At 53.7% G+C, this 19,439-nt stretch overlaps 8 protein-coding genes; 5 read left to right on the top strand and 3 right to left on the bottom strand.

The window, feature by feature from the left end:
* Positions 1–270: 270 nt before the first annotated feature.
* RCC_02834 (related to oligosaccharyltransferase delta subunit (ribophorin II)) lies at positions 271–1,242 on the bottom strand (the record flags this gene model as incomplete). XM_023768127.1 has 3 exons in its annotated part: positions 271–798; positions 852–1,050; positions 1,112–1,242. 3 exons carry the CDS (start codon positions 1,240–1,242, stop codon positions 271–273), a joined length of 858 nt encoding a protein of 285 aa, XP_023623895.1.
* Positions 1,243–2,127: 885 nt separating this feature from the next.
* On the top strand, positions 2,128–4,647 carry RCC_02833 (uncharacterized protein; the record flags this gene model as incomplete). The annotated part of the gene is made up of 1 exon (XM_023768126.1): positions 2,128–4,647. The coding sequence occupies one exon, from the start codon at positions 2,128–2,130 to the stop codon at positions 4,645–4,647; it is 2,520 nt and encodes an 839-aa protein (XP_023623894.1).
* A 1,769-nt stretch (positions 4,648–6,416) lies between these two features.
* On the top strand, positions 6,417–7,606 carry RCC_02832 (probable sphingolipid long chain base-responsive protein PIL1; the record flags this gene model as incomplete). XM_023768125.1 has 4 exons in its annotated part: positions 6,417–6,534; positions 6,593–6,729; positions 6,796–6,979; positions 7,035–7,606. 4 exons carry the CDS (start codon positions 6,417–6,419, stop codon positions 7,604–7,606), a joined length of 1,011 nt encoding a protein of 336 aa, XP_023623893.1.
* A 379-nt stretch (positions 7,607–7,985) lies between these two features.
* RCC_02831 (probable Putative 4-hydroxy-2-oxoglutarate aldolase, mitochondrial) lies at positions 7,986–9,176 on the top strand (the record flags this gene model as incomplete). XM_023768124.1 has 5 exons in its annotated part: positions 7,986–8,249; positions 8,312–8,376; positions 8,439–8,517; positions 8,583–8,670; positions 8,737–9,176. 5 exons carry the CDS (start codon positions 7,986–7,988, stop codon positions 9,174–9,176), a joined length of 936 nt encoding a protein of 311 aa, XP_023623892.1.
* Positions 9,177–9,386: 210 nt separating this feature from the next.
* RCC_02830 (related to enoyl-CoA hydratase/isomerase) lies at positions 9,387–10,840 on the bottom strand (the record flags this gene model as incomplete). XM_023768123.1 has 6 exons in its annotated part: positions 9,387–9,638; positions 9,722–9,926; positions 10,032–10,078; positions 10,174–10,369; positions 10,433–10,624; positions 10,737–10,840. 6 exons carry the CDS (start codon positions 10,838–10,840, stop codon positions 9,387–9,389), a joined length of 996 nt encoding a protein of 331 aa, XP_023623891.1.
* Positions 10,841–11,296: 456 nt separating this feature from the next.
* On the top strand, positions 11,297–12,346 carry RCC_02829 (uncharacterized protein; the record flags this gene model as incomplete). The annotated part of the gene is made up of 1 exon (XM_023768122.1): positions 11,297–12,346. One exon carries the CDS (start codon positions 11,297–11,299, stop codon positions 12,344–12,346), a length of 1,050 nt encoding a protein of 349 aa, XP_023623890.1.
* Positions 12,347–12,619: 273 nt separating this feature from the next.
* RCC_02828 (uncharacterized protein) lies at positions 12,620–14,284 on the top strand (the record flags this gene model as incomplete). XM_023768121.1 has 2 exons in its annotated part: positions 12,620–12,653; positions 12,708–14,284. 2 exons carry the CDS (start codon positions 12,620–12,622, stop codon positions 14,282–14,284), a joined length of 1,611 nt encoding a protein of 536 aa, XP_023623889.1.
* A 1,079-nt stretch (positions 14,285–15,363) lies between these two features.
* Positions 15,364–17,183, bottom strand: RCC_02827 (uncharacterized protein; the record flags this gene model as incomplete). XM_023768120.1 has 2 exons in its annotated part: positions 15,364–16,835; positions 17,054–17,183. 2 exons carry the CDS (start codon positions 17,181–17,183, stop codon positions 15,364–15,366), a joined length of 1,602 nt encoding a protein of 533 aa, XP_023623888.1.
* Between the last annotated feature and the right edge of the window lie 2,256 nt (positions 17,184–19,439).

The raw sequence follows: 19,439 nt of genomic DNA, 5'->3' as shown, positions 1-19,439 counted from the left end.
CGAGGGGAGTGAGATTTACAGCAGGGATGTAGAGATGTAGAGTTGCGCGTGTCGAGTATCTCCTCTCGCATGTCATGTTCACCTCCATTGGGTCACGCAAGGCGATCGTAGTGCTCCGGGCGGTATATCATGGCGTGCCCTCCAGGGGATTTGGAGAAATGTATCGTTGGTTGGGAAAGCAATGGTAGATGGTACAATTCGTTCCGGCTTCAACGGCCGTTCTACATGCAATTTGCTGAGTATCAGCACTCCACTCTCGATTCGATATGCTCATCTCTGGCCCGCGAGTCTTCTCTCCTGTACCTCAGTCAAGGCACGGCTACCGCTGATAAAAGCTACGGTTCCCACAACGCCAGCAACGGGAAGTGTCTGGAAAAGATTCCAGCTCGCATAGTACAAGAAAAATACAAACTCCATGGCCACGATACTGCCGAAGAAAAGTCCATGAGCCACTGGCTTTGCACCGAAAGCCTTGCCAACGTGATCGGCGTTCGCTCCCAGAAGCAACCACGCGCCGAGTAAGACCGGGACGGCTGCCAAGATGGCCAACGTGAAGACCAAGCTGATGATCTTGGGCGGCGAGCGCGGGTCTTCCTTGAAGGTGTGCTGGATCTCCTCTTTCCTTGCGTAGCGCTCGGGTTCGGCGGGAACGRCAAGAGGGGTGTGTACGTCGTGGCCGATCTTGAGGTCGAATGCCATGTGTTTGAATGGAGTCGAGGAGCCGAAAGAGCCCAGCACGATGAAACTCTTGAGAGGCTTGTCGGATACCAGGAACTGGTATGGTAGGTCCTTGTTGGACTGTGATATATTCCGTCAGCCAGTGCCTTCTCCGCGAAACGCTAGAAACGTACAATATCGAGCTTGGCCTTCCCACTGTCCGACACGGCGAATGCAAAGGATTCCTCCAAACCGCTAGCCGGGTCTTGTAGGGTCAAGAAGGCCTGGTGGGGCCGTTTCCCTTTTCCTCCATCTTGCGCGGTCAGGGCGATTTTCAGCGACGCAGCGGCGGGTAGTTCAATAATCTCAGGTCCAGCGGCAGATGCAGTGAGTCTGAGGGGTAGTTGGTCAGACAATGGCTAACAGTTGAGCTCGGACGGAGGATGTTGCCTACTTGTGCTTGACGGCCTCAGCGCCCTTTTCGGCGACAGTCAGAGTGCCATCGTCAAAGGACCATTGGCTTGCGGCGGAGGTGAAAGAGGCGAGCGCAAAGGCGACGATGCCCGAGACGTGCGACAACTTCATGGTTGTGAGGATGCAAAAACGAGACTAGACGGATGGCTTGTTGGAGCTTCACATTCGAGAGACGTGGTTTGTAGGTAACTTAGCTGTGATCGGCCCAACTGCCGAAACTCCGAGCCTCCGACATTGCATTCACCTCTCTCCCACCAGGCTGACAAGTCACTCATTGATTGGCCCTGGCTGACGCATGCGGATTTCTGCCTATCATCGTCACAAAGCGGCAGGCGCCACTCATACATGATGAGCCGTAGCTGCCTGGTGCACCGTCCGGCCAGACGATCATGATGCTCGCGCAAATGTGCGCGTGCGACATTGCCGCAATCACATGTCTCAGTTGTTGTGCCCTAGGAGTCATGACATTCGCCATGCTACATGTTGAAGATCCGAGAGCGCATCAGGATGCATATCCTCACCACCGAGCTTGAGCGTCTCTCCAAGGATTCATCTTGCAAGTTCTCCGGGCGAGAAATATTGCCCGCGCAAGGTAAGGTAGTTAAGCATTCAAGGTCTTTGCGGATTTTGACGCCTAACCTAATATGGAAGATGTCCAAGCTAGCGTGAGTAGAAGGGAAAGAAAGGACACTTCCAATTCTTGGACCTTCTCCTCTTCATCAACACATCGCCCAAACCGGCTCATCATTTGGCACCGGCAAGAATTTACACACCTGACAGTCAATGGACGATCACTGATACTGGTCATCAGTCCCTGCGCAGGAGTTGTTTGTCCCGGTCCTGGTGAAGCACGCGCGCGCGCACCGCGCACTTTTTTTTCCGGTGCAAGGCTACAACCAGATGGGAGATCAGCAGAACGCAGTCTCGGTATTTCACTTCACAGACCGTATCTCGGACGCAAAGTTGAAAAAATATCACGACTCGACCAGTAGAGGAATGACGAAACCCTCCGGATCACATGCCAGAAAGTCGACCGACGCCAGCGACTCGACGGCATCAGCGGAACCACCAACCAAGAAGCCGCGCCTCAAACTGAATGGCCCACGGAGAGAAAGCGATGAAGGCGGTGACACTATTACTGTCTCGCGTCCAAGGCGCCTCCAAGACCAAAACATCAGATTCAAATACAGCGACACTATGGTCATGACTCCTGCCAGCCCGGTCGCGCCTACCAAGGAATCTCCTCAACTGGCCCCATCACCTGCTTCCTCGTCTGGGCTCTCCTCATTGTCATCTGCTCCGCCATCCGAAAAAGAAGCTTCACCATTTGTTGATCCCGAGCCAGCTGGAAGGAATGATTATGGCGATTTCATGTCTTATTACATCGACGGTGGCGATGAGGAGCCGGAGGCAATCCCTGAAGCAAAGACAGCAGTAAAGGTCGCCGCCAAGAAATCCCGGAAGAGCACACCAAAGTCGAAAGCCTCAAAGGCTCCACCTCCACCTCCAAATCCGGCACCATCCGCTGTGCCAAATCCAGGGCTGCATGTTCAAAATGAAGTCCCACAGCCTCCGCAAGGTCAAGTGCCGCAGCAAGCTCACGCCCCCGCGCCCCATCAGCAGCATGCTGCCCCTTTCCAGCAACTGCCGCACCAACCACCAGCAAACGCTCCGCAACCCCAGCATGGTCCTTCTACGCATCCACGGGGTCTACCGCATGGCCGTGCTCCTCCCCAAGGTCCGCCACGTCCACATCTTGTTTCGCAGCCGAGCGTCCGATTCACTGATATTGTCCATGATCCGCCGCCCGCGGCGCCTGATACTGTGCCCACCATGATTGAAAAGCTTGAACAGCTCACCCTCGCGCTTACCACGTTCGGTGGTGTGCCCCCTGCACCTCCATCATCCATGTCTGCGGCTTCAGCTTCGACTTCACCACCTCCAACTCCAGTCAAGGCTGTCTCCGGCAATGCTGCCAACCCGCTGGACAATTTTCTTTCATTCTTCGATGCGGATGGGGACGACGAGGTTGAGCTGACCAACTCCGGCATACCTGATGGTCCACTTACGCATGGCATCATCTTCATCCAAAACGCTCTCAAGTCGTGGGCCCAGCAGCGCGTGTCACAGATGTACATGCAGCAGTATCATCACCAACTGCAAACACAGCAGCAATCTATCGCAAAGCGTGGTCCCGGACGTCCCCGGAAATTTGATGAACCGGCCACTATACTGCCACCAAGCCCGATAATTCAGATGGAGCTAGCCGGAACACCGGAGGGCGCCGCCATCAAAGCTTTCCAGGCTGTCCTGCACTCTGGGTGTCTTCGGGTCAACACAAAGCTTCCAGCGTCGCTCTCCCGTGCACTTCGAAAACTCTATATGCAGATTGATCTTTTGATCAATCAAGGGGAGAGAGAGCCTCCGCCGGAATGGCAGTGCATGTCGTACGGCGCTCAAATCTCGTCTCACAGAACTCGCGTGGAGAGTTGGAAGGAACATCAGGCAAAGCTGCAGGAGGAGACGCAGCGGCAGCGAACACTTGCGCAACATAATATCATGACACAGATGGGCCTTCCTCCACAGCAAAACTATCCGATGACTGCCGCCCAGGCTGAGCACGCACATGCGGTTGAACTCGAAACACGCAGGGCTCAGGCGCACGCACATCAGCAGCCATATATCCGCCAGCAGCATCTCAACCCTCTCCAGCTTGGTCCTCATCCATCGGGGCCTATCGGTGGCTTTCTCCCTTCCCAGCCAGTAAACAACGGCGGGCGACCCTCCTCTGCCGGTCCTTCCAATGGTACGGGTGATTCCGTAGTGCAGACGATGTCGCCAAATGGTGTTCCGACGTCTCACGCGGCTTCTTCATCGCCTGGCGTGCAGCTCGACAAGATGAAGCTCTATGTACCGGGCTATCTTCCACGTTCCGGGCAGAACATTWAGTTTTCTTTCTCCCCACAGAGCGGTCCAGCTGTGAGCAACAATTTCGCCGAGCAATCAAGTCCGAACATGTCCAACGTGTCCAACATGGGGCCAATGAGTGCACCACCACCATCTCACGCCTCCCTACAACCGCCTGTGGACCCGATCAATGCCCCTGCGATTAGATCACGCCCATCAACGGCTCCAGTAAGCCCAGATTCGACGWCCATGGATCGTGCACCTCCGGCGCGGCAGTCCACCGTGCAGTCACTCACACCAGCCGCAAATGCCGACTCAGCCTTCAACGGCAATTTCCGCGCTCATCCGAGCTCTCAGACGCCAGTGGTCGTCACACATGGCTTCACGCCTGTCAACGCACCAACCGCGCGCGCGAGCTCTGCTGTCGCTCATTCACCACCCGCGGACACATCTCCCGAAACCATCAAGGTAGCTAGCAAGAGGTCGACTGGCGGCAAGATCTCGACTGCGTCCAGGAAGCGTAGCTCAAGTGAGATGGCCGGTCGTACTGAAAACACTACTATGCCTTCCAAGTTTCCTCACCCTGGTGCCATCGTTGAGGATCAGTGAGAAAGACTGATGGATGTGAACGCAACGATGCTCGAGAAAGATCGGTGAGCTCGTTGTGCAAACCACTATATGTTCGGATACCGCTTGTTCGAGACGATGTTCGTGTTGCGTGACGAGCGTACGCAGCGATCATGACGTTTCCGACTACGAAATGCGATTGAGAAACGAGAGAATGCCACGAAATGTTACAAGCGGATGCAAGAATAGACAGAAGACTTGCTTCTGGCGAGACCGAGACAGAAGCRACCGAGTAGGCCTGGTTTAATGGGGAACGTGGTCCGGTTCATGATGAAAGAAGTTGCTACCGACTCCTTACTTGCATTGCGCGTTACAATTGTAGCGCGTTGACGCCCACTGGGGTTCTGTATCGCGTGTTAGAAGTGTACGGATAGCGGGTTGAGTATCAGGAGAAGTAAATGTTATACATGAGAGTATGTCCCGTTCTCAACTTGTCTTCCGAGAACCATCTCGTTTGGGGTTTCTGTACAACTTGCAGTTATATGCGGTCCTACGCATACTTTTCTTGAAATTTACCCACTCAGGATAGGGATGAGGTAGTGGATCAATGCGTGTTTTCTTGAATTCCGAATGCGTTTCTGCATGTTGATTTGTACTTGGCATGAGGCGGGTCTTGTCGTTCGATGAAGCAGTCATTGATTGACATATCTGAAGAAACCTTGCTGTGCGGGCTTCCGGATCATGGCATAACCGTGGTAGGTCGTTTGCAACAATGGCATACGAACAGCTCTCTGTCGTCTCTGCCCCATGAACGAGCGCTCTGCCAAAAAGAAGACTCAGCACCACAATAATCATCTCCTCGTATGGAAGGAGATTCCATCCGCGCACAAGAATGAGATGTTGTGCGAGGGGTTTCCCAGTATCAAGCTTTTGGGAGAGTGAGACATTTGCATTCATCAACAAGGCATGTTGGTACTCGCGTGCAATTGCAGGTCGCAAGGGGCAGCGGTAGCGTCAAAGGATGGCCGCTTTGGGAATTCGCGGGTCGCACGGTTTCGCTGGATGAAGGTCTTCATGTGTGGCCATGAGCATGATGCTGCACTCTGCGAGCTGGTAGCTGAACACACATATGATGAACCCACCTTCGTAGATGGAGAGACGTTGGGCGAAGAACACTGGGTTTGTCAACGCGCCGCAATATGGCGTTGGTGACGAGTCGGAGTCGGCGGCCATTCGAGTATAGACTTCAAACCATGACGTCGCCACAGAGACGGCGTCTAGATTCCTTCCAAGCTTTGTACTGCCGCGGTTACGGCAGAGGTGAACGCTTGCATCCGGCCAGGTACAGGGAGTCGGCAGAGCGAATGGAAGGCACGAGCTGGTGGAAAGGAAGCGCTTCGCAGCTGGCACGAGCCGGCGGCGCCGCAGGGCAAATGAAGGAGAGCTGTGGGCGAGACTGGAGTGGAGCTGGTTGCAGTGGAGAGATCGACAGCTCACAGCCACGCAAATGTTGTTGCGTGGTGCCAGTTGCTGGGTTTCCCGCTTTCCGGTTGCTGTCCCAGCTCAGTGCAGGGGGCACGCTGCCATCAAAGCGCGCCGATTTCCAATGTTGGCGTCGATGACGTCCATGGTCTGTTGTTTTAGCTCACGCCATATTACTCTCAACTCGTCCCCTCTTTCACACATTCCTCCTTGATCCATACCATTGTTCTCCTGAAGTACCGCTGTCACCCGTTACCACCACAGCAGTCACAGCCCCAAACAGACAACCACATCACTACTACCGCCACACCCCCACAAACACCGCAATCATGCACCGCACATACTCGATGCGCCAGTCGCGCGCGCCGACTGCTTCGCAGATCCAGAACCCACCACCACCATCGTCGTCGACCAAGGGTGGTCGTCTGTTTGGCAAGGCCAGCCTGGGTACGTTTCTGACACACTTGCCATGTTCGTTGTGCCAAACTCCTAACACCACGTGCAGGTCACACCTTCCGCAAGTCGGTGCACCCAGGTGCTTTCGGCCCAGATCTCGCCAAGAAGCTTTCGCAGCTCGTGAAGATGGAGAAGAACGTCATGCGATCGATGGAGTTGGTCGGCAGGGAGCGCATGGAGGTCGCAGTATGTAATTGACATATTTGGCATCTCCGGAAGCTRTTCAGGGGCACGCGCTAACGGCCACTGCAGCAACAATTGTCCATCTGGGGTGAGGGATGTGATGACGATGTTTCCGATGTCACCGACAAGCTCGGTGTTCTCATCTACGAGATCGGTGAGCTTGAGGACCAGTTCGTCGACCGCTACGACCAGTACCGTGTCACCATCAAGAGTATCCGCAACATTGAGGCCTCCGTTCAGCCCAGCCGAGACCGTGAGTGGCTCCTTCCCGACATCACAAGATGATCACGCAACTAACAACCCAACAGGCAAGCAGAAGATTACCGACCAGATTGCTCAGCTCAAGTACAAGGAGCCCAACAGCCCCAAGATTGTCGTCCTCGAGCAGGRGCTTGTCCGTGCAGAGGCCGAGTCGCTCGTCGCCGAGGCCCAGCTGTCAAACATCACCCGCGAGAAACTGAAGGCTGCCTTCACCTACCAGTTCGATGCTCTCCGTGAGCACAGTGAAAAGATGGCCATCGTCGCCGGCTTCGGAAAGCACTTGCTCGAGCTCGTCGATGACTCCCCAGTCACCCCTGGCGAGACCCGCAATGCTTACGACGGCTACGAGGCTTCCAAGGCCATCATTCAGGACTGCGAGGATGCTCTCACCAACTGGGTTGAGCAGAACGCTGCTGTCAGCTCCAAGCTCTCTACCCGCGCACGTACCCTTTCCCAGCGTCGCCGCAACCAGACATCTGGCCACGACCTCTCTGGCCAGGACCAGGATCGTGAATCCGGAATGTGGATGCCAGCCGGTCAGCACCAGTCCGGCCAGGAGTACGACGATGAGGAGGATGCCTCTGTCCGCGGACGCGAGGAGGAGCGTGCAGTTGCTTAAATACAGATTTGCTTTCTTGGACACTCAGCTTTATACCCGAGGCAGGCAAGCGGAAGGCGGAACGCATATGGATCACAGCGGACAGCGAACAGCGAACGAGTAATGAGTTATTAATTTTGTATACACTAATGTCTGGATCGCTTGATCTTTCCGAACGTAACTCCTCATCATTCTACTTGGTGATGTTAATCGCATGCTCTTGGGCCTTCATTCTATGCACTTCATTGCTGGCCGACACAATTTCGGCCAGGGGCATCCCTGGCCGACGCGGCTGATTCGTCGGACCTGCCCCACCAGTCTCGCATGTGCTTCAATGCCTCCATGCTCTTCATCATTACCATAGCCGCATTCTTACAACTATCGAATACCCACAATCAAAATGGCCTCTGTCAAAGTTCCACCATCCGGCATCTGGGCTCCAGCTGTGACTTTCTTCGAAGACGATGAATTGGACTTGACTTCCCAAGCAAAGTACTACACGTACCTCTCAAAACACCTCACCGGACTAGTGATTCTTGGAACCAATGCAGAGACTTTTCTCCTCACAAGGGAAGAACGAGCAGCTTTGCTCAGAACTGCACGAGAAGCTGTTGGTCCTGAGTATCCCATAATGGCGGGTGTCTCCGGCCATAGTTCCAAACAGGCGAGTGCCTCTAATTCATCCCGAGAATGCGTTCGATGCTAACACCAGGATACTTTCTATAGGTTCTTGAGTTCATCAAGGATGCTCATGACGCCAAGGCCGATTATGCACTTGTTCTTCCTTGCAGGTTAGTGTTATGGTAGATGTGATCAATCATAGTCACGCTGACTTTGTCGCCCTTCGTCGCAGCTATTTTGGAAAGCAGACGACGCCCAAGGTAGTTTCGGGGTTCTACGAGGAAATCGCAAGTAAGAGTCCTCTACCGATTGTAGGTTCCCCCACACGACCGTTTGCTGGGAGGTGGAAGAACTGATCGATCGTTCAAATACCTAGGTGATCTACAACTTTCCTGCCGTTTGCAATGGCGTTGATCTGGACTCGGAAGTCATGATTGACCTCGCAAGGAAACACAAGAACATCGGTATGCTTCGACGACGTCCTGAAGAGAGATACTCCCCACGGACTCAGCTAATCTTCCCAACAAAAGTCGGAACCAAGTTGACATGTGCCTCGGTCGGAAAGATCACTCGATTTGCAGCAACATTCAGACCAGACGAATTCGCCGTCTTTGGCGGTCAATCAGACTTCTTGATCGGCGGACTCTCCGTCGGATCAGCAGGATGCATCGCTGCTTTCGCCAACATTTTCCCCAAGACCATCACTCGGATCTATGATCTTTACAAGCAGGGCAAAACTGATGAAGCGTTGAAGTGGCACCAGATTGCCGCTGTTGCGGAAAGTTTCAGCAAGGCGGGGATCGCGAATACAAAGTATGCCGCGAGTATCACGAGTGCGAAGAGTGCTGGGATCGAAGGGGCAGAGGCGAAGCTGAGCCCTAGACGACCATATGAGCCACCGACTGAAGCTGTGAAGAAGGACATTCAATCTAAGATGGTGGAGATGATTGAGATTGAGAACTCGCTGTGAGGAGTGTTGTCTGACGCCTCCCAAGGCCCAAGAAAGATAGATCTAGAGCTTCGATTGACCAACGACCGAAGAATCAAAGCACTGCAGTCGTGAGTTCTGACTTGAGAATCGGACCTATTCCTCGAACGGCCGGTCTTTCTCTGGCGCTGCATACTGGCACCACTGATTTACACCACTACCCAAGTCACCATCATAGAGCATTAGTCTCACCTAATTGTCGAGCACCTTCGTCACGCCAGGCTCGATATTTTCCAATATGCTCGAAAGCTCTCCCCAAACCCGTCGTTGCATCTCTGGACCCTCTGGACCTTCCACCAGCCGAGCGCACTCTGCGATTTGCGAGTCCGAATGGTACTTGCCATGAGACTCAGGTCCCGAGAGCGCCGCATGCACCAATGTGCGACTCCCTACCTCGGTGGTCCTGCAAAGGATCTTCTTGATGACCACCAGAATGGGATTCATCTGGGTTGAAGTCAGCATGAGCCCTAGGTACCGAACAGGTGGGAAGTGGGTTCGAGACACGCTCTATACCTCGTTGAACATACCATATCTCGCATGAGCTCGCTGTGGCAGAAGCCAGGATTCACGAAGTTGAGCGTGACATTTGTCTGACTGACTGGGTGCTCCTTTGCTATTTCTCTGCAGGTGAGAACTTCCAGCATCTTGGAGACGTTGTATCGGTCGGCCATTCTAGCTTCATGCTTGGAACTGAGCGTTGCGAAAATCGAGGACGCTTTACGCTCAGGGAAACTGATTCGATTGTTAGTTCTGCCTTGTACCTTGTAACAATAGGGCAAGAAAGTTCTGAGGCCATGCTGGCTCTCTCTCGATCCGCAATCCTTTCAACAAACGCACCTGGTGAAGAAGTGCACCTCGGAAGACACGATCGTTAAAGTCGGGATCTAGAAGCTTGGGGGTCAGCAATAGTTTGAGGCAACAGCAACGAGCGTAGTGGTCTCTCAATTGCCATGGCATTTAGGGGGCTCCAATTACTTACTGTATTGTGCTTCTTGCTGGTCTTCTGCATGGCCGGAATCATCAAAAGCGCAAGTAGGAAGGTGGCGACGACATTGACCACGATCGTTGATTCCATGCCCGTTCCAGGAACCTCCACGTACTTCGCAGTAGAAATACCGGCGTTCTCGAGCAGTATGTCCAGACGGTCCAGACTCTCTGCTCGCTTGGCGAAGGCCCTACAAACGAAGCTCATGTCAGCCAATGACACTCATTCGACATCCAAGAGAGATCATGTTCACCTCACGCTATCGTAGCTTTGCAAGTCGAGCTGCCATACTTCAACAACTCCTTTTCGTCCCGTGCTTGCTTCAATGTCTTCCTTTGCAGATTCGCCCTTCTCGATGCTTCGGCAGGCAATAATGACCTTTTGTGCATTGAGCTGTACAAAGTGCCTTGCAGCTTCTTTGCCCAAGCCCACATTTGCTCCAGTACTGAGAGGAGACATTAGAAAAACTTCAAGCCATCCCACACGGACGAATTACAAGCTGAGCAGAGCTCCGGCAAATGTATCTCCGAGCTTGTTGCTTTTTAGGTCAGACTTACACGATGATGGTCTTGCCCGTGCAGTCTTTAGTTGGAGTAGGAGGCGTCGTGAAGAGCTGGCGATAGAGGAAGCTGGGCACCTCGCGAAGAATATCGAGAGACATCTTGTCAGGCTACGTAATCGATGGATGGTCTTTGGCTGATGGAGTTATGGAGTTACTTCGATGGCAGTAGGTCTGGAATGTGATGGTGAACTTCGAGCTAGATGTACATGTATATATACCTAGGCCACGGACAAACGCAACTGCCTGGACGCATCAAGTTCTTAACTCCGGTGGAACGGCCAAACAGGCATGTCGTCTCCGGGCAGGTCACCTCAACTGCAAGTCATGTGTTAGTTAGACGATGACCTTGCATAAGGCATTCTCCATTATGTCCGGCCATGACGCGGTTGCCACCTAATGGCTTCTATAAGGGATAGACATTACATGTAAGTAGGCAACATGACCTTCAAACGTCGGACTGAGGTCCGGAGGTAAGCGAGAAAGCTTGCCAGAGGGCTAGTGACTTCTAAAKAAGCAGGAGCTCAGTGTTCACCAATACATGAACCTACACGGACAATGGGATGGCTCTGGGGTACAAGCTCTGATGGTGACGACCCAAAGAGCAAATTGGATCCAGCGTTGAGGGAGTTTCTTGATAGCGAGCGGCCGCGAAAAGACGAAGACAGGCAAAGGCACGATAATCTCCCCTCCGGTTCTGTACAGCGTCCACCTCCGTCAGAAGATGGCGCACCGACAACGTACCGATCTCAGCTCGGACTCGACGTACCTGGTATAGACCAGCAAAACCAGAACTCGCGGTCGACGACTGATCGTCCGGCCGTGCCTCCCGAATCACTTTTCCAGGACGGACGATATGCGCATCTCTGGCAGAACTATCGACCCCAAACAGAGGTCGAGGCGGCTGGACGGTCCGACCAGGACCGTTTGTCGGAAGTGATTGAAGCCTACAATGATCGCAAGGCCGCCATTGGGCGGGCGGCGATTGAGAACTGTGTGGACTACCAGATTGCGGAAAAGGAATGCTTTTCGAGCGGCGATTGGGGAAGGCTGATGAAGATGTGTAAAGAGGAGAACAAGGCGTTCAACCGATGCTATACGATGCAAAGCAGATTCCTCAAGGCATTGGGTTATTTGGCATTACAAAGAAGCGCAGAGGAGGAAGAGCGAATTCAGATGCATGCCGATACGCTGTATCATGAGATGTTGGCACGAGAACGCATGCAGGAGGAAGCGAAGAAGGAGGGACTGGAACCGCCGGTTCTGCCACCGTTGATCCAAGCGGAGAGGACTACAAAAGCGCTCGGTCAGGACAGTGCGTGGGCGCGTGCAAGACAGCGTGCGTTGGAGAGCGGAGCATCACCAAATCTCAGTGCACATACACCCGTAAAGCAGGAGCAGATTAGGAAGCGCATCCAGGGCATGACGAAGGCAGAGCAAGAGCTGGAGCTGCAGCTGATTGCCGCTGAAAATCGAGCTCAGATGGAATATGCACAGCAAATTGAAGAGAGACTAGAGGAAGATCGCAAACACAGGGCGGATCGCAGAGAGCGTGGTAAGGAGACGTTCGGTGATTCTATCAAGCGACTATGGGGTTGGGATAAATGAATGGCCAAAACAGCTCCTGTACAAATAACTGTATCTCACGACTTTCTTGTCGACAATGCCCTTCGAGAAAGCTACTCTTCCGACAAGTCCCAAGATCAATGCTAATGTGCATGTGAAAGCCACTCGGTATCCGTAAAGTGCCTTCAGGGATTGAGATGCGTCTTAGTAAGCAGCATAGCAACCAAACCGCAAACATGAATTGACATCACACGTCACGGCATCAACACACGCACCCATAAATTGCTTACTTATGTAGCATTTTGTACTTTCAGCATGTCAGATATCCTAGCCGGATCACCGGCGAAGCGTAAGGTACTTCCACACTCGAGCAGGACAACGGGTTCTCGCTGACAATTGGCAGTGGAGCGAGTTGAACGACACCTGATCCGCCAGAGGGGAGCTGGCGTTCGAAATCTGGCCACGAGCTTTGGCTTTTCCCTTGCGCTTTCAGTGGCTCCGGTGACAGCGATTGATCTCGACGCGCCGCCTGCGAAGCGTAGGAAGTCTACCGCTGAAGAGAAAGCTCCCGATGGTCCATCGGGTCAACCAGAAGGGAATGTCGTTGTAGTCAAGCCGAAGAAATTTCGCCGCATGGAGAATGTGGTGGAGGATGAGGCAGGAGATTTGAGCGAACACAAGCAGGAGAGCTTCTCCACTACTGTGAAGAAAAGAGGTCGTCCTAAGAAGACACATGTACATGTTGAAGTGGACGAGGTGCCGGTCATCACAGCTGTGCCAGCGAAAAGACCCAGGAAAAACGCGGCTACTAATGCGCTAGCCAAGGTGGCAGAAGGATTCGCTGAGGAGGCACAACCGATCGACAAGAAACGAAGAGATCCACAGCCAGAGAAGGCCGCCAGGAAAAGTCGTAAGAAGACAGCGTCTGCGGAGGATGTGAATGATGCTCCAGCAGATTCGACTATCGAGTGCGGACGTCACGTTTCGGACGAGGCCGTCACACCACTCGGTCGGCAAGAAGTCCAGCATGTCGAGATCATGAAAGCGAAGCCAGCGGCCCGTTCCACGAAGGGCAAGCGCAAGCCCGTGGCAGTCCCCATTAAACGGGTACCTCTGGGCGAGACACACGCAAATATTCCATCGAAGTCGCCTGAAAAGCAAACAAAAGTGGCAAACGAGGACGCGGCTGAAAGCCGTTCGCCTTCAGGCCCAAAAAGGATAGTCAAAGCCAAGTCGAAACCCACAACGACGGAAAGCAGCTCTCAAAAGCTTCTGGCCGTTGAGGGCGATGGCGTAGCTATAGCACCGATCGCTACCAACAGTGAACTCGAGAGTCGCCGCCAGAATGGAGGATCCTCGAATGATTGGGGCCAATGTGACCATGCGGGCACCTCTGACCAGAGTCTTGCCAAGGCAAAGGCAAAGCCACGACCCCAAGCAGCGGCGTCAAGATCGCGGAAGGCCGTTGACGCAGAAGTCCATCTCCTCTTCCACAATCGCGAATCCGACGCGGAGAACAACGAAGAAAGCCGACCGCCTCCTCTTGCTGTGGAGAACGGGAATGCCATGGCTTCGACTGCCGCCGCTAAACATGGGATGCAACTTGTTCCAAGGCGCGGCAGCGCCAATGCCCAGCTCAAGGGACGTCAAAAGCTTGGGCTGAAGGCATCGCCTCAAGAAGCAAATGGCGGTACTGAACTGGCGGAAAGGCGTTCGGTTGCCCCTGAACAGAAAGTGCCGCCACCGTCAAAGCGTGCGGCCACCATCAGACCCGTTGCGAAGACAACCGAAATGGGGACAGCACCACAAGAGGAGGAAGACCTAGATTGGCTTTTCGAGACCACTGTGAAACGAAAGAGGCCTACTCGCCAGACCAAACAGAAACCACCCGCGAAGACTGCACGGCGTGCACAATCGCCAGAAGTGGATCTCGATGAGATGCTATCTAATATCGCATCCTGGGCACCGAAACGCAGGTGAAGTCCGATGCAGTTATCTCATGTAGGCGGGTTTGTGAACAGTACCCACAACATGCACATTCACGCGCCGGCTCGAATGACTTCATTTGCTCAGTCTATTTCTAGTAGTCGGTGAATGTCACTGGCCCTCCTCATGTCGCTCACGTTCCGCGCAACGTTGCTGTATTGTTGGTACCTGGGCGTTTGAAGTAAAGCTGGTAGCGAAAGGAAGTCTCCGAAGAAGGATGCTTAATTATTGGACCCGGCCGCTTGACTCGAACTTTTTATCTTAGTTCATCATCTGCCGTGAACAACTTGCGAGTTGCAGCCTTGGCCAGAAGGTGCAATAATATGCTTGCACTAGTGTCATATGTGATGTGACGGAACTTGACCTCGCTTGCTAGAACTTTTGCAGCACCGCCCTCAGACGAAGGAAAATGGCAATTCAATTTTCCAACAACCGATCATGGCGCCAGGTCCGGCGGGCTGCTCTCCGTGCTAGCAGGGGTATTCTACTGTGAGTTTGCACTACTCCGTAGTACACCGCTCTACACATCCATGTTTCAAGTCTCGACCGTTGAACGGGTTTTTCCAAGCTAAAATTTTAAATGGCAATTGCTGCTTCCGGCTTGCGGKAATGAAGCCGACCCGATCGATCATTCACACTATGTTGGTGTGCTACGGACGGCGTGCACAACCCTGCCGGAACGAGTGATCGCGAGAAGAATGGACTGCGTCGAATCGAGGACCGTCTGGTGCTTTCCGCTAGATTGGCCGAGGACTTCGCTGAGCTGCAGTCCTCAGGCTGTACATTCTGCTTCGATGCCTTGTGAAACGAACTGTCAATGAGAAAAGGGTAGGGATTAAGAGGAAGGGCTCTTTGTGACCCTCGCGATTGAGATCTATACGACCAACATGCCATCCAAGCAAAAACTCATTGGGTATCCTTGCACCAGAACTAAACAATCGCCAAACAATGCTGCTCGCTAGGATGTCAACTTTTCCGCGGGAATATAATCAAACAGGCGATGCAAATGCTGCAATTTTGTGCAATCGCGTATCATGTCTTTTATACAACCATCTATCCTGGGAGTGGAATGCTCAGTGAGCGCCATGGGCATGATCTCCAGATGGATGCCTTTGATGGGGATAAGGATTCCACAMGCCAGACTGAGGCGCATGGTGCATCATTCCTGAGAGTAGCGCACCTCCTCCTCCGGGAGAAGGTAGAAGACCGGGAGCGTGCTGCTGCGCGTAAACGTGGGGTCCATAGTGATGAGGTCCTAGAGCGGCCACAGCGATTTGCCTATGCGGTGGTAGATTGATCGATGAAGTGGAGGTCTTGCGCCTCACCTCATGATCAGCCGGACTACGGGAACCCTGATCTTGAGAAGGCACGTAACCTGTCCCACCRTCACCCGAGCCACCCATAGATGACGTCCGGCGATGTCGAGGTGATCTAGGTCGTGGAAGATGACGGTCACCGCCCGGAACCTGGAGAACAACCCCAAGTAGATAGTCACGCTCTCGCTTGTAAAAGTCCGCGTCCTCACTCAAGTCTTTCAATCGCTGCTCGAGCCTAGAGATTGCGGTGGAGGACTCCTTCTCCTTTTCCTTTCGCCGCTGACGGAAGCGTGCACTGGCGCCGGCATTCCTCCTCCGCTTCTCATCCGCGACTCGCGAGGCGGCTTGAACGTCCACTGGCAGTTGGACACTTCCCGAGGATGTCTCCAGAGTCATCATTTGGTACACATTCTGCCCACTTGCCGAGCTTATCGGTATCCCCACCTGATTGTGCCTTTCCAACTTGGTGGGATTCGAAACGCTATCATTAACAGGTGCACTGGTTGACGACTTCGCCGTGTATGGGGCCGCCAAATTTGGTATCGACGATGAGCCATACTGCACTGGAGATGCTTGCTCAGCCTGGCTGTAACCAGAATATGACGACTTGGGACTCGTGCTTTCGGAGTGGAGTCTGATACCATGAACAGAACCCAGACTGGGCTGACTAGTCGCCGAGTGTTTGAGAGTCACAGGTGCTGGGAATCCATAATTCTGCCGCGGCGCTGCAACTGGTGTGGGAAGAGCAGATGATCTCCCAGATCCTGTATCGATTGCATAAGGCCTGCTCCGTGGAGAGGTTGACAGCGAAGGTTGATGAGGAAGTTGCACAGTGGAAGGGAGTTGGCTCAGGCTCACGGTCCGATGTAACGAAGACGGAGATCGAGGCGGTAGCCTAGGCGTCAACATCCTGCGGGGTTGCCTTGCTCCAAGGCTAGCTGCAGGCGCCGGCGAACTACCAGCGGGAGAGTAAGATGGATTCGAAGTTGCCAGTGGTGGAAGGGACTGAATAGGACGAGCTGACTCTGTCCGGGCGATCTTGCGTCTTCTGTCGTGGTACGAATCTTCAGGCTCCGTAGGGTTCAACATCAACGATACGACAGCTGATCTAGATGCCGATGCGGGGGAGAAGCTCCCAGCTCCACGCGTCGGTGCAGGTGGTAAGGGAGGTAATTCCATCGTCCGACCGATGCCTGCGGGTGGCAGATGTGGTGTTGGTGGCGGGACTCCTGCGAGAAGTGCCAGACGAATTAGCATTGAGCAAACAACAAGGCTGAATTGGGGGTTTGGACTGTGTGGAAGTATTGACTGGGAAATCTTTTCGAGGTTGTKTCCAGTCGTGATTGCAAAGGCCCTCTTAATGAGGCCCATCGTTTCGAGTAGCGGAATGCGTTCAAAGTTACTCCAGGTAGTCTGGAGACGCCTTGCGCACTTCAACATTACTTACCTGGCAATGATGGAGCATACCTTCGCCCATCCTGATCGGGTAGAGCAGAGGTATTGAAGAACGGTGGAGCTTGGGTCTCACGGGCATTCAGATTCTCTGGCGGAGCTTGTTTCCCAGACCGCTCTGTCATGAGAGCCTTCCCTGCGTGCCCTGACTGGTCACTTGGGCGAGACCATGGRCGTACAGGATGTACCTGTGCAGGTTCCGGGTAGTTACGACGTAGACGAAGGGGCTCGTCAAAGGCGGCAGTGTCGCGATAGTTTGCAAAAGATGGAGAGCCGTGGGCAAAGGAGTCGCGGTAGTGACTGTTGGAACGCTGTATGTCGGCGGCTGCCAGGATGGTATACAGAACGTCGAAACGTCCACGGGTTGAGAGGTGTTAAGGCAGCGATGAGCAAGGATAGTGCTGCTCATAGCAGAAGTGATGAATAATCGCAGGAAGGAGGGAATGTGAGGCAACAGACGGATCAGTGGTGGACTGGTCAGGCTTGGCGTCAGATCATGGAGAGATGAAGTTGGAGAGTGCAGGTTGAGATGACAATCAAGCAGTTGGCCTTGACAGGCAGCCCGCACGTGCGGGCTTCGTGATGTTATGCAGAAATCCTGGCATGCCAGAAGTTGGGTCCCTGTGCGGAGGGACGAGCAGGCTAGTTGCCCAGTAGCGATGTGCTCATCAGGGCGAAATGATCAAGTCGTGATGAGCAGGGGACTTCTGACATCGCCCATGGCCTGCCGTCGTCGTCTCGCGGAGAGCAAAGCCGGTGCGCACGAGCCATGTCTCGTCTAGCGCCATTTTTGGCTTTCGACGATCGTCTGCAAGCCTCCATGCCGTGAGCGCTCAATTGCGGCATCCTGCGTACCTTGGTAGCCACTGCGGCGCCACTGAAGCAACTCATGCACATGTGCTGGCAAAGCGAAGAGCATGCACACCTGCAACATGCTAGACGGGTCTGGTACCTCTGGAACACGGAGTGCGCGCAAAGATGAGGATAGGTAGGTACTGTGGCCCGGTAGCTTCCATCACGCGGTGGTAGGCCTGCTCGAGCCCAATCGTTTGCGAATAGTCTTTTGTTGGTGGCCTGGTCCTTGTTGGCGGCAGGGAATGGCGTACCCGCAGACACATCTCCTTGTGATGCTCCGATGTTACCTTTTGCCAGGAGCAGCTCGCACTCAATCTCCTGGAAATAGTCTTACAATGCACGATCTAATTCGTACAGTGCTGCGAAACTGTCAAAACCTGCATGCATCATCACACCAAGCGATGATCGAGAGCCAGCTTGGCGGTATCGAGAGGCCTTGTTCGTTTCAGCAGAATGATTGGTCTGAGCGCCGGCGGGCGGTTGGTTCTTGAAAGTTCAAGATCGCTTGCGTGATAACTAGCAGAGCAACGTCCCGTTCCGACGAAAGGCTCAAGGTCCATATCAAGTTGGGCAGCGACAAGGTTAAACGCTAGCCAAACTTCTTTTCTTCCCGTAAAGGTCACTCCCGACATGCTTCACCGGGGATGTCGACTTGACTCGTTGGCGCAGCAGCTTGTCCTCACAAGCTGCACAAGTTCGCACAGATATTATTCCCTGCACGCCTCCCGTTTGCTCGTGGACCCGACTTGATGGCTCGGCGTCACAGGCTTCGATATGTGGATCTTATCCGAGGCGTACTAGATCGGTTGCACAACCGTACAACGAACGACACCTGGGCCGGTTGCCATGCGATGAAAGCAGCACTCGCCAACACCGGTGATTGGTCTTATGCACTCCAGTTTCTTTTTGGCTGCTCCGTTCCGAATTGGATCTGTCTTCGCTCCAACCTGTCCATCAGGAAAGGGCAGGAAGAAGTCAGATCTGTCACGCTGCCACATCTTCCACGATGATCTCGACTGGCACTTTCAACTCAAAGCAAATTACCGGGGATGAGCAAACTCTAACCAAGACCCCATGCACGCGGGCAGCGCCGGTCACTCGTTCGGATGCTAACCTATCGAGCAAGGAACAAATGCACGAAGCGATTGACCGTGCTGTGACTTGTGCTGCTGGGATCCATTATCACGCGCATACGTAACCGCCCCGGTTGCGGATTGTAACGCGGTCCAGCACGCAAAGGCTATCGAGTTGCTGGGGCTTCGTATGGCGTGTGTTGCTACACTGGAAAAGCCTCGACGGCGGTATTGATTATATATCCCGAACAAACGTCCTGATGGTCCACCAGGCCGGGACTGGAGTCAAGCGATGTAGACCGACCTATGAATTCTTATTCGTCAGAATGGCGAGCATCGTCAGTGGTCAGTTCCTGTTCCCTGAAGGATCCGCCTGCATGAAATAATTCCGCCACGCTACCGGAGCATGATCGGAACTGGATGGTGTAACCGATCAGCACGTGGCTCGCGAAC

This window comes from Ramularia collo-cygni, assembly GCF_900074925.1.
Source record: "Ramularia collo-cygni strain URUG2 genome assembly, contig: RCC_scaffold03, whole genome shotgun sequence".
Classification (NCBI taxonomy): Eukaryota; Fungi; Ascomycota; class Dothideomycetes; order Mycosphaerellales; family Mycosphaerellaceae; genus Ramularia; species Ramularia collo-cygni.
The sequence above is the reverse complement of the archived record's forward strand: the minus strand, read 5'-3'. Positions and strand labels throughout refer to the sequence as shown.